This window comes from Geospiza fortis, unplaced genomic scaffold (genome assembly GCF_000277835.1).
Source record: "Geospiza fortis unplaced genomic scaffold, GeoFor_1.0 scaffold104, whole genome shotgun sequence".
Classification (NCBI taxonomy): Eukaryota; Metazoa; Chordata; class Aves; order Passeriformes; family Thraupidae; genus Geospiza; species Geospiza fortis.
In genome coordinates, this window is record NW_005054325.1 from 6326363 (window position 1) to 6339914 (window position 13552).

At 39.1% G+C, this 13552-nt stretch overlaps 2 protein-coding genes across 2 annotated transcripts in view; both read left to right on the top strand.

Annotated features, from left to right (window-relative positions):
* Positions 1–6535, top strand: part of CAP2 (cyclase associated actin cytoskeleton regulatory protein 2) — a 69791-nt gene extending 63256 nt beyond the window's left edge. The window contains exons 10-13 of the mRNA XM_005420982.2: positions 334–457; positions 676–758; positions 3315–3455; positions 4977–6535. Coding sequence (XP_005421039.1) covers positions 334–457; positions 676–758; positions 3315–3455; positions 4977–5060 — 432 coding nt within the window. The 3' untranslated portion in view covers positions 5061–6535. The remainder of the gene's footprint in view (positions 1–333; positions 458–675; positions 759–3314; positions 3456–4976) is intronic.
* Positions 6536–7117: 582 nt separating this feature from the next.
* FAM8A1 (family with sequence similarity 8 member A1) overlaps positions 7118–13552 on the top strand; it is a 15570-nt gene continuing 9135 nt past the window's right edge. Inside the window, exons 1-2 of the mRNA XM_031056966.1 lie at positions 7118–7151; positions 12837–12956. Of these exons, the coding sequence (XP_030912826.1) occupies positions 7118–7151; positions 12837–12956 (154 nt within the window). The remainder of the gene's footprint in view (positions 7152–12836; positions 12957–13552) is intronic.

The following is a 13552-nucleotide window of genomic DNA, read 5'->3' on the forward strand; positions in this document are numbered from 1 at the left end:
TGAATCAGATGGGAGCCAAACAGCAGTTTCATGAGTGCCTTTTTTAATTGTTGTGAGCATAACATCTTAGCTGCAAAATTAATGGATTTTATCACTGTCTGTGCTAACTTCTTCAGCTCTGCAGCTCTAAAAGATACAGTGTCATCTAAGGGTCAGTTAGGTGAGATACCTGGTCACCAAGCTGATTAGGATTTTAAGCCACAGGAAGGATATTGCTCTGTTGTAACTGAAGATGCAATGACTCGAGGATAAATTGTACTAAACTCTGTCTGACTGTTAGCTAAAGACTGTTAGTTAAAGACAACCAATTAAATAAACTTTCTTTTGAAATAGGAATATCAAGAGGATAAGAATGACCTGGTCATTAACAACACTGAACTCAAGCAAGTGGCCTATATTTTTAAGTGTAACAAATCTACACTTCAGATAAAAGGAAAAATCAACTCAATTACTATTGGTGAGTGGGTAGCTCAGCTGGGCTTCAAGTGACAATCTTGAAAAAACTGACTTATGTGATTAATAATTCATCTGAATCATTCCATTCACTTTAATGATTGATTACGAAAGTTACTCAGCTAGGCAGTGCAGGACTGGGAATTTTCATAGTTAATGTAGCAGGTGTGCATGTATTTGCTTTTGTCTTGCCTTTCTTATTTATGATTGCTTTTATTTTAGACAACTGTAAGAAGTTTGGCCTTGTGTTTGACAATGTTGTGGGAATTGTGGAAGTGATCAACTCCAGGGATATTCAGATTCAGGTAAATATCCAATTGAAAGATGAAGACAGACCTAGAACAAGTGGGAGGGGGAAGAGCTCAACATATATCTCTTGTAACTACAAGAGATTTTAAAAACTCACAGAGCACAACAAAAGTAAGAAGTATCCAAATGGATCTTTATATGCTCTAAATTCTGCTGATGTTTTTAAAAAAGGCTTGTGAAAATGATTTACTATCACTGAACCAACCTCCCGTAGCCCAGTGCCTTCTGGTTCTGGTGAAGCTGAGATCTGTACACTGGCAGAACTGTTACTTCTGTCCCTGATCTGCTTGCTTTCATGCTAAGCAACTCCCAGCACTTGGAAGTTCAGTGGTGCTTATAGAAGAAATTCTAGCAGTTAGCTAATTGACTTCTAAGTGCACAGGATTTTTTTTCTTTTCTTATCCTCTCAATGGAAATGTTCAAATAGGCTGTCAAAGGACAACTAAATGCTATAATGTAAAAGTAGGTGCTGGGATTTCAAAAAATCTCCCTGGCCAGTGATGTGACACTTTATATAACTAAGTAGTGTACTTATTTGCCTTTAAATGGCTTAATCAGACATCAGCTTCCTTATGATCCTCATGAAAAGAAAATACACGTATTTTAAATCTATACATTGCCCTCTCTACTGGAGACACTTGTCCTGTTCAAAATGTACAGTCTGCCTGACATTTACAGCACTTCAGTCATCCTGTTCCACAGAGGTCTAACTACCTGCTCTAATACTGGCTTGTGTCTGACACACACAGTGTAATCACAAGAAGGGACTCCAGGACATATTATTTTGAGTGAAAAAGAAATGTTAATTATTACATTAAACTGCCACTCTTCAAAGTGAGGTCTTTTGCTTAAGAGGCTGTGCCTGCTGTATGACATTAAATGTAGGCAGTCCTGCTCCATGCTTCAGAAATAATGGTCACAGCCACCACAGGGAATAGGAGCAAGATGGGGTTTTTGTATGTTGAACTTTATGCAAGTGACTGACATTATTTTCTGAACTGTAACACTCAGTTTTATTAATGATCACTATATGTCTTTTTACAGCAGAGGAGGCAGTTAGTTAAGGATCCCAGGCATTTATTTGAGCAGTTTTAAAATAATTATATTATTTTTAATCATTACCTCTTAAACTGTTCATGAAAGCTGAAAAATTAGTATGTAATAAATAGCAAAGCCCCAGCTTGCTAATACTCAAATAAAGTGGAAATACCTTTTATAAGAATCAAAATTCTTGGAATCAAAATTAAGCATGTTCTATGAATATTGCATAAGGCTTCTATGTATATCATGGAGCAGAGTGGGCATCCACTTAGGAAGGCAGGATCTGGTTATATGCTGTATGCTGCTTGAATCAGGCAGCTCACACAGGGCTGGCATATGCCAAGTGCTAAGCACCTCAGTTTTCTCAGTAATTTGAAGACCTGAGTTCATAATGTCCAAATACATGGTATGTTAAGGCAACAGATTTCAGTAAATTAATCCTAGAGATTTTGCTACAGTGACTTCAGTGCCATATTGCTTGTCTCTCCTTTATCTCAGTGGTATCTTTTTTCTTGCCAGATGATTGCAAAATTTTTTAAACTCCTTCCTTCTGTTCTTGATTGCATAAGAACCCATTTAAGAAGAGGGACTTTAAGATGCATTGATCCACTGCATAGCTCAGACTTCAGGATAAGGGTGGGATGCAAGAGGACAGACCACTTGGTTTACTGCCACATTTAAGGAACTGAAGTTGAAAGATATTCTTTAATCAAGTGATGGGAGACACCCTCATTAGCAAGGACATCTCTGTCACATGCTGTCACTGTTCTATGGCTTAGGATAATCTCTGGTGTTTTGATGTCCAGAGTATATTGCCATTCTTGCTAGAGAGGGCAGGAGCAGGAATTTTTACTGAAAAAACGTGAGGCAGACTCTTGGCCATGAAGATATCTTTCAATCTTTAAAATTGTAAACAAGAGAAGATTTCCCTTCCTCGCCTCAAGTAAATCTTGTACTTGCTCTTAAGGAGACATACAAAATAGTTTTAGAGATTGAATTAAGTTGATCTTAGTACATATTCAGAACTGTAGCTTGCCTGAAGAGGATAAATACCGTTTCCTGTTGCATGCTGCAAGAGCTTTGAAGTCTTCAGAGTGTATTACAAATCCCTTGTTGAGTACTACTTTATGCTGGGGTCTTTCCTTTGCCCTTACTGGGTTGAAGTTGACATGTTTGACTTCTTAGCCAATACTCACTGCTGAGCAAGGTGAACACTGCCTAAATATCAGCACAAAAGTATCACTGAAATTAGAGAGAATCAGAGAAGTACTGTCATCAAACTATGTTAAAAGCTTACTGTACATTACGGGTTTGCTGTTGTGTATAGGTCTTTGTTACCACCACCAAGAATTTTCAGTGTCCAACAAATCAAATCAAAGCGTCACACAGGCAGGTGACACATAGATCAGGTGCTGGTGCCCAAAATTAGACCTAGAAGGCAATGAGGATTTTATTAACAGTATTTCTGTTAGCATTTTAAGATTTGATGTTAAGTAGATTTTATTTTGCAGGTGATGGGGAAAGTGCCAACCATTTCTATTAACAAAACAGAAGGCTGCCACATCTACCTCAGTGAGGAGTCATTGGATTGTGAGATTGTGAGTGCCAAGTCATCTGAGATGAACATTCTCATCCCCCAGGATGGTGATTATGTGAGTGAGATTTTTTTTTTAATTTCCTTTCTGTTTCATACTAGTCTTCGCAGTTAAGAGCACTGAAGCTGCTAGGAAAGAAACTGATGTAACACACATAATTATGTCACCGAAAAATGATCCAAAACAATTTAACTTCTATGTGCCTGTATCTCAGGAGGAAGAATTCCTTATTTTCTGGGGCACAAAATAATTTCAGAGATCAAAAATTCTGTCCTCTCTTTCGATTCTGATGGATAATGGCTTCATGTCCTATCCATTTGATCTTCTTTTTTTATATCTAAACATAATCTCCCAAAGAAATTACCTTCACAGAAGAGCACTTAATTCTGAAGATGATGAGGCTAAAACTAAGATAAATGTAATGCTACTACAGGTGAAATAATACAGTATAATATACTTGTTTTTTCTAAAGCTATTGATACACGGGTAGCAACTGTAGTACTTTGTACTATTTTCAACGTATGTCCTTAAAAGCCACTTAAACTGGCGCATTTTTCCAGTTCCTTTCCCGTTCTAGTAAAATTTTCCTACTGTGCACAGTGGCATTTCTAGTAAAGTCATGCTCTTGTCACTTCACACACAAGCAGGCAAAGTCTGCTCGTAACAGTTCCCTGGTGTCGTCAATGGACCAGAGTTGAAATTGCCATAGACAGAACTTAAATTTCTTGTTAGTCTTTGGGCTGGAATTTAGTACAGGGGTTTAGGCTTTATGAAATAAAATGTGTAATGAGAACTTTTGTGCTTCATGTTTCTAAAAGTGACTTCTGGATGCCTAGCTTTAGACAAGTAAAAAGGGAACAATTTTTAGTGGGGTCATATTACCTTATTTCTTTTTTTAAAAGAGTCCTTTTGTTCAGTCTCACCTCAAAATCACCATAACATCAGAAATTACTGGCTACCTCTTTGAGGTCTAAACAAAAAAACCTTCTCTTCACATAATTTTTTGTTTACTCAGTACAGAGAAATACTCAACAACATCTCCCATCATTTCAATGAATTTGTAGAAGAGGAGGGCACTTTATTTGATGTTCTGCTTCATTTTATGTACCCCACAAAGGATGCTGACTATTTTGAAGTGTATCACACTTAAAATGACTGGAGTTTTTTATTTTATTTTATTCTTCCATATTACAGTGTTGCTTTTGTCCTTAAAATTAGACTCCTGGCTTAATCTCCATATCTAAATCCTCTCTACTGTCTTCCAACCCAGACATCGATGGAATCTGAAGTCATTTCTGACATGAGGCTTATTTACTTAGTTGATGCAGATAATGGTGTGAGAGAGATTATTGCAGTCATACCATACCAAGGCTATTTGAAACTGGGTAGCAATCAGGCTTTTTCCTGTGTGGCATTGTAAAATAACTTCCTAGGGTAATGAAGAAGGCTTCTCTCTAATCCTGGCATGTCTGAGCTATCAATGCTTTCGCAGTCATGTAGAACTAATAGTATTCCACCAGTTTTCATGAGCTATCCCCTGTTTGTTTAACCATCATTGTTGCTTTTGTTTCCTACCAGAAAGAATTTCCGGTTCCTGAACAGTTCAAGACAGCATGGGATGGATCTAAGTTGGTCACTGAACCTGCAGAGATTGTGGGTTGACTTCTTCACACCATGGAGCACTTGCTGACTGCGGCCAGACTGCGGCCAGCACACGCAAAGCAGTAATGTAAAGAACTAGAGGTAGCAGGAGTTCATGCTGCTGTCATAGGCCTTCAAGCAGTAGCTCTGCATGCTAGGAACAATAACACATCTGACACCCTTTTGTTAGGCATCCCGGTTCTGGTCACGTCTCCACACAGTTTGCCTTCACATACAATTTTAATTCTGAATAAGAATGCAATAGGTTAACCCCCCCACCCTCCCATCACATCATTAGTTTGAAATTTTGTATACATTAAGCCAACGTACTGCATGATACAGTTTTTTTAATCATCTTGCTTCAGTGCATTCCTTTTTGTATTTCTGCTAATCAAAAACAGCATTAAGACTTTAAGGTGTTTATTTTTGCCTATTAAGCAATTCCTGTATGATGCAGTAAAAATGTACCTGTAGAAAGTATGCAATTTCTTGCAGTTCTGTGGCAATCATAATGTGTTTCGTTTCAAACAAGCAAAAAAGGACAACTTTCACCACAGCAATACATGAAAAAATGAAAATGAAAAAAAAATCTGGTAGTTTAATAAAAAATGTTTTTAATATGCATATTTAGAAGATCCCATTTTTTTCTGTGAAGATTTTACTCTGGTTCACAGACTTGCTGCTGCCTTCTCATTTCTTGCAAATTAGTAATTCGTTCTAAGCTAGGGCCTCATCAATGCTAAAACCTTGCAGGAAATTACTTGAAGGTTTTTTCTCCTTAGATTTCTTTTTTTTTTCTCTTTTTTTTTTTTTTTGGTGACACAATCTCTCACTTTTTAAAATTTCACATTTTATGTTGCATCTTATACAGAAAGGCAAGAAAGACAGACACATCTGATACCAGCTAGTTTCCCTTACTTTAAAATATTTGTATTGTAACTCATCGTGTTCATTAAAAGTATCATCTTGGGGTTTTTTTTCCCCACATTTGTAAGAGTTACTCAGTTTCAAATAAGTTCACAAAGCAAAGCCATAAATTTATGCCATACTAATTCTGATTCCAAACAAAGGGCTGGTTTAGCTCTTTGACTCTGCTTTACAGTCCCTACACTTTTTTTTTAACAAAGGTGGAGTATTGCATACATTTGTACTATTTCAGCACATAGTACAAATAAAACTTTAAAAATTTTAAAAGTCAATTTATGTTTTTGATCACTTGTAATACTTTGTATCAGTTAAATCACAGTGAGATGCTTGCAGAGCTAGTTACAAGCTAAATTTTGTGCCTAACTTACCTTGAAACTACATTAACTCTTAAGGGTTTTTAAGTATACCTTTGATTGTAAACCCTATACAATACAACCAGTAGTGCTCATTCCTTACAGTTTTGCTATCTGATGTTTAACCTATGTGTATAATGTGTTTGCTTTAATATATATAATTTTTCAACAGTAAACTTCTTATGAAATAAAAAGGAAAATGTACTTGTTTAAAAACAGAGTTGTTCAGAGCTTAACCTATTGCACTGTTTGGCCTACAGACTTTCTCTTCCTTAAACGCTGTTTCAAAAGCTGCGGTGAGAAAAAGTAGCTCCTCCTCCCATTTCACTAAAATATCACCACTTTTGCTGCCATAATCCACCTCACAGTGAGTAGAGCATATTCTGTATGCTGGCAGATAGACCTGAAGTGTCATGCACATAACTTTGGTGACAGACAGCAAATTGAGCTTTTCCTGATTCTCACTTCTAGGTACACCTGTATTTTCCAGGGATTATGTCTAGGGAGATGATCATGATGTAGTGCAAGTTGGTATGGTTTGCCTTCTATTTTTAGCTTTTCCTGTTGTTTCTCTATATGGCTTCAATCACAGCTGGTCCATTCCGGATATCACTTGGATGTGCCTCATCTCTGAAAAATGGGTATTGCATACTTGTCATGATAAAAGGATTGTTGAAGGGCTGTTTATTCCTTAAATCATAATTGTAGTGTGTTCCACAAATAATCTCCTTCTGGACCATTCTGGCCTGAAATACTGACTTTTTCTTTCATACAGCATCAAAGAGGGAACAAGGCATTATGCAGCAGCAGGATGCCACTTACTGCTTTGGAGGTAAGAGACAAACCAAGTATCAAATCCTGATGATAAACAGAAAGCAGCAAGACAACCCTGAATCACTACAGAGGCAAATTCTTATAGTTCCTCTGAGGGATTTAACTCCTCCATCAGATACAAAGTCTATGAAGGCTGATCTGATTCTTCTTTAAATATTTAAAGGCAAACTCCTTCATGGCTAGTCCTTCACCTTAACATTCACGTTAAGTACATTGCTTTGACTGGTTACTTAGCAGAAATAGGTCCTGTAAAGTAACAACACATGCCTGACAGTCTGAGCACACCTCAGACCTTTGTCAGAGTGCAGAAGTTTAAAAGAAAAGGAAGAAGGCCCTGCATGGACAGACCCAAGGCAATTGCTTCAACTGAAGAAAAGGATACCAAGTCAATGCATTACTGAACACCAGAAAAAGTAGGAGAGAGACTTCTAAAATAGATTATATCCAGCACTCTTAGTCAACCACATAACAACAACAACAAACATGTAACCACCTTTTGTCAGTTCAGTTTGGTCATCATAAAAAATACGTATCATACATTTCCAGTAGATTGGACTGTTGTCCCCTGCAACCGTCATTAAATTCAAAATTACAAAGGAGTGCTAAATCAACAAAGTTCTGCTTCTATTTTACATGAATTTGTGTACAATTAAAGGTTAAAAACTCATTTTGTGAAAAATCAAGTTTATCTTAAGAATAGAAATAGCCAACAAACTGCGAAGAGTCATTTGATGAGTCATCTAAACCATGAGCAGTTGCAGCCACCAAGTTTTCAGCAGCAAGACTGATGTTTCGTCGGTGTTTGATGGTTGATTCCAGCAAGGAAGCATCCCTAAGGTGCCATTGATGTTTTTTTTACTGCATGCTGTCACACAAGATATACCCCTTGGTTTCTGCATTACACTGCACTATTATTGTGGTCATGCCATAAAGTCAGTACCAAAACAGAAAACCGTGAATTTGGTTCATATATTAAAAGGTAAAAAATGTGTATGGTGGAATTAGCCTGTTCATTTCTATAAACCTGCATGGGTCAAATATTCACTAGTACAGATGGTCTCAATCAGACAGTAAAACACACATAAAAGGGGAGGTGAGTTTTTAATTTAAGTGTCTAAAGGTAAAGAGCTTTTTTTCCTATGAAAAGCTTCAATGGATGTCAGACTTCCTTAAATAGAGCAGGGTGCAAAGAGGAGGGAGCCAGGCTCTCTTCAGGGGCGCCCAGTAACAGGACCAGAGACAATGGGCACACACTGAAACAAACACAGGAGATTCCCTCTGTCCGTCAGGAAACTGTTTTCAGGTGCAAGTGACCAACATTTACAGGTCGCTCAGAGAGGCGATAGAGTCTCCCTCCTTGGAGAATTCAGGAGTCCCATGGCCATGGCCCTGCACAGCTGGCTCTAGGAGGCCCTGTTTGGGCAGGGGCCAGGTGGACTCCAGAGGTCCCTGCCAGCCTCAGCCCTTCCGCGTTCTGTGATTCTCGTTTAGCTGTTACTAAGAGCCCACGGAAATTAGAAGCATCGAGGTAGTAACTCCAAGTACCCACCAGATGGCATGAAACAGCCGAGGCCAGGCCTTCGCAAGCGTTTAATGACAACCTGCGGGACTGCAGCGCTTACGAAGGGCGTGAATGCTGTTTGCCATGGAGCTGGGGAATTCTGCCCTCTAAAAGTCACTGTAAAAACACTTAATATTACTTTGATCTTGAAATTATCATCTTGGTAAAAGGTAAAGGTTTGAGTGGGATGAACGAGGAAGAACAAAAAATAACTGCTTGTTACCAATTATTAAATAGATCTTTGGGGTTGTTTTGCCTTTTTTTTAAACACTGCTAAGTATATCTCCATTTAAAAATACCTGATTGAAACTAAAAGTAGTATTCAACAGAGCCATTGAAGATAAAGGAGTAAGTATTTTCAAATCTGTGTTGAAATCTTTTCCATGTGCCAGAGAATTAGGCACTTGCTAAGGCTTCCCTGTGCCATAGTTATTTTGCAGACAAATAATTTTTGCTCTTACTCTTTCCTGAATCCTCAATGTATCTGGATCTGCAGGAGTTCCTTACTGCACTGTGTGTTCATCACCCTGTGCCTCACATATCTTTCCTAGAGATCAGAAGACATTTGGCCATTTGGAATGCTTCAGGAGCTCAATTCAGTGTGCACCCTTAGTGCACTCTCCTGATGTGCTGTTCAACTGGGCTCCTTCTAAAATATGCAAGCTTCCAGACAAATGGAGGTAAGGCTCAGTCGATGACACAATATGCTAGCAAGCACAGCAGTTATCAAGAACATACGAAGCAGATTCAGCTTCTCTTCTGGAGGTGATCTGGGCCCAGCTGCTGTGAAAATATTGCCTAAAAGTAGCTACTGCTCTCTGAAGATGCCTATAAACAGGCCCCTGACTTGTGACAAAATCCTCCTCTTATAACATAAAAATCATAAATAATGCTACCTAAGGAATGTTCTGACTACCAGAAGACAAGAACCTGCTCTGTCTTTATGGTTGAAATAACCCTGAAAAATCTTTTTGTGGGCCAGAAGTTTTGTAGAAGAACAGCAGACATTCCCTACTCCACCACCCAAAACTGACCCTAGTGGTGACTTCCTAGGTTTAACCCTTCTCCCCTAGGTCTTGTGGCATGCTGAGGACCCTACCTGATCACCAAAGACTCTTATTCTCCAAAGCCATAGTCCCACTGCTGCATCAACAGAGGCACCACCATATTTCCTCCCTGGGAAGAGAAGGGAATGTGACAGAGAAGGGAGTTAGGTAACTGGTAAGGCTTCCCAGGGCCACGTTCCTGAGTAAAGCTGAAGCTGTTCTGTTGTTACTCTGCCTTCAAACAAAGCCAAGGTAAAAGGCAAATAAAGATGTTCAAGCACAACTCCTAAACCAGACAGTACTAATAAACAGGCAACCACACAAAAAACGTGTGTACCCTAAGATAAAAGTGGAAAAGTTGGTTGTTTTTTTTTCTCCAGCTGGTTTGCTATGACTTTTCTATCAACTGTGACCACCAGGGTTCTGTTTTCTCTGTAGTCCACTTGAAGTTACATCTATTAGAAAGAAGTTGCCTCAGTCAGCTGTGTAAGGCTTTAGAGCCAATCTGTCCTTCAAGTTCCTTAGATGGATGAAACAGATCAGTTTCAGAGTGAAAGGCTAAATTAATTTAATTTAATTTGGGAGAAAGTTGTACCATTTTCCATACTAAATGTATAACATTTCTCATTATGTAAATGCATACATATGTTTTTTGGCTCAAGTTTCATGTTCTGTATCTGGCTGCTTGCCCCAACAAGGGGGAAGGTTCTCATCCTTTGGTGACTCTGTATAGTTTAAGTGATGAAGAATCTCTTTAACCATCATTTGCATTTAATTTCACTCTGTACATGATCATAAATACTAGATACAAATGTCTAAATAGCATGAATTGTAGCTGCTGGGCCCAACAATAATTAACCACTTTGCAATGACAAGAGCTTGTTGTTGATTAATGTCCAACAACTGTCATCCAAGGACTCTGTAGAAGAGCTCCTATTATTAGAATATTCCAGCATGATGCAGGAGATGTGATCTGTTATCCCCCGAGCAAAGAAAAGAACTGAACTTCAATGCTTGGGTGATTCCTCTGTTTTAAAAGTGGGTTAAAACCCTTGAAAACAAGATGCTGGAAGGCATAGCAAAAATGAGCAAAGGTACAATGTCTGTAGCTCTGTACATCAGCCAGATTTACAGCACACCAGTGTTCATTACCTCCTACTGACCATGAAGGTTTCCCCACTCAAGAGTGACTGATCAGGTTTTTCAGCGTTACCTACACTTAAAGAGCTTAAGGTGAGATTCCAGATTCCCCTTAAACCTTAACTATTATGACACCAGCTTTTAGGTGCTTACCTCCTTCTTTTGATTTAGTTCAAAACATTTCCTCTTGCCTAAATCTCATTTCTAGGGAAGAGGATATTTAACTGCTAAGGGATTCAACTACTTAATTTCATCAGCTGGTACACCCACAAGAGAAAGCAATGTAGCAAGGAATTGGTGCTGCAGAAGACTATAAATACTGCCCTGTGTGGCAATCTGACACAGCAAGGAAACAAGACCCTCTGCCATCAAAAGCCTAAGTTGTGAGTTTCTCACTGCTGGCAAGCTGTGTTGTCACAGCATCTCTGTCATCTGTGTCCCAGAATAGAAAATCTGAATGCTCCCAGAATTTGTGGGTCAGTTGTGGGGCATTTATTTTTTAAGCAGAAGAATGAAAAACTAATAACTGAAAAATTTGGGCATGAAGAAACATTACATTGTTACCTGATAGTCCCCTGTTCTCTGCTGTCACTGATTCTGTTTCACCTTGAATATCCAGAATAATCTCATAGTGAGTTCTAACTATGGTTATGCCTGTGTAATGCTGCTGGTGGTGAGCCTAAAATTTACATGCGACTGGCAGCATTATATGAAGTCTCTGAGATCTTGTAATTGTACTTTAAGATCTGATCTGGCTTTCAGAACCTGTGGCCACAGAAACAAAAAAACAAAAACAAAAAACAAACAAAGAAACAACAAAAACAAAGAAACAACAAGCAAACAAAAAAACCAACCAAAAACAAACAAAAAAACCCCAAAAACAAACAAACAAAAAACCATAAAAACAAAACAAAACAAAACAAAGCAAAAGAAAACAAGCTACATACTACTTGGTCCTGAATGGTTTGTGGTAAAAAAAAAAATTAAATAGACTGTAACTTATTAAGGAAGAAGTGAAATATTATAGAGAAAGAAGTCTTGTTACATTTATTTTAAGTTTTCCAAAATAGCTTTTCTATTAGGAATTAATAGATGGTTTAAAGCCATATTTTCCTCCATACACATGTCTATCTTCCCTCCTATTTTCCTTCCTAATCATGCTAAAACTTGCTATGTTTCCCTAAACATTTACCCATATTGATTTCACCAAGTTCTATGTTACAAACCATGCCAGTGTAATTAAAGCCATAGCTACACAGTGAGTGCCAGCACCTTACATAACTGCATAATCTTTTATGGGTCACTATTTGATAATCACTTAGGCAATTCATCTCAGCTTGCTTGTATTAGAGACTTGCTCCACACAAAGTTCTGGGACTGAAAAAGTGGAAATTTCTGTTGGATACGTGGGAAAATTCTTTACTGCGAGGGTGGTGAGGCACTGGCACAAGTTGCCCAGAGAAGCTGTGGATACCCACCCCTGGAAGTGTTCAAGGCCAGGTTGGATGGGGTTTGGAGCCACCTGGGCTAGTGGAAGCTGTCCCTGCTCATGGGGCAGAGATCTTTAAGGTCCATTCCAAACCAGGCCATTCTATGATTCTATGATTTTATGAAATTACTTCAATTTTTTAAAATTAGGTCAGATTAAATGGGAAAATAGTTCACCAGGGAGAGGGAGCAACTTCTGTTTTTGTTCAGCTGTGACTTGTGCTGTCTTCAACATGGGAAACATTCCAGGTTCACAGTATGTCTTACTTGTTAATTCAGTATTGAATTAACAAGTTTTTAACAGTATTGAATTAACAGTTCTGTGTTAGCATCTCTGTCAGACAGAACACTTGCTCTGGTTCAGACGCTTAACACAACACAGAAACCTTAAAGACTAAAAGTTAGTTAGAAGAACTGTGTTTAAACTTGCTGCTGGTTCTTTGTTCAGCATTTGAGGGGAGCAAGCGCTGTGAGGAGCAGCTGAGGGAGCTGAGGGTGTTTAGCGCGCAGGAGGCTCAGGGGTGCCCTGACCGCTCTCGGCAACTCCCTGAAAGGATCCTGCAGCCAGGTGGGGGTCGGCCTCTTCTCTGAGAGTTTCAGGTTGGACATTAGGAAGGATTTCTTCGCAGAAGGGGTGACTGGACATTGGAATGGGCCGCCCAGGGAGGTGGTGGAGTCACCGTGCCTGGAGGCGTTTAAAGAAAGCCTGGAGGTGGCACTCGGTGCCTTGGTCTAGTTGACACGGTGATGTTCAGTCATAGGTTGGACTCGATTACAGAAGTCTTTTTCAACCTAAATGGCTCTGTGGATTGTGGGGGTTTTGTTTGGGGGGTTTTTGTTTGTTGGTTTTGGTTTTGTTTATTTTTGTTTTGGGTGGTTTTGTTTGTTTGGTTTTGGTCGTTTTGGTTTTTTTTTTTTAGAGGACGAACATGATATGTGATAGGGGAAAAAATGAAAAGGGGGAGATAGAGAAAGGAAAAATACCCCACAGCATTAACACAGGAAAATAAAACCGCAGAACTTGCGCACCGTGAGCAGCTCCGCAGGCCACTTCGCTCGCACGTCAGGGGCAGCGCCTCTGCCTCAGCGCTCGGCGATACCATCTCGTGGCGAGAGCGGGGAGGAAGCCTGATTCTCCCCTGGCGCGGTGCTCTGCTCGTCAGG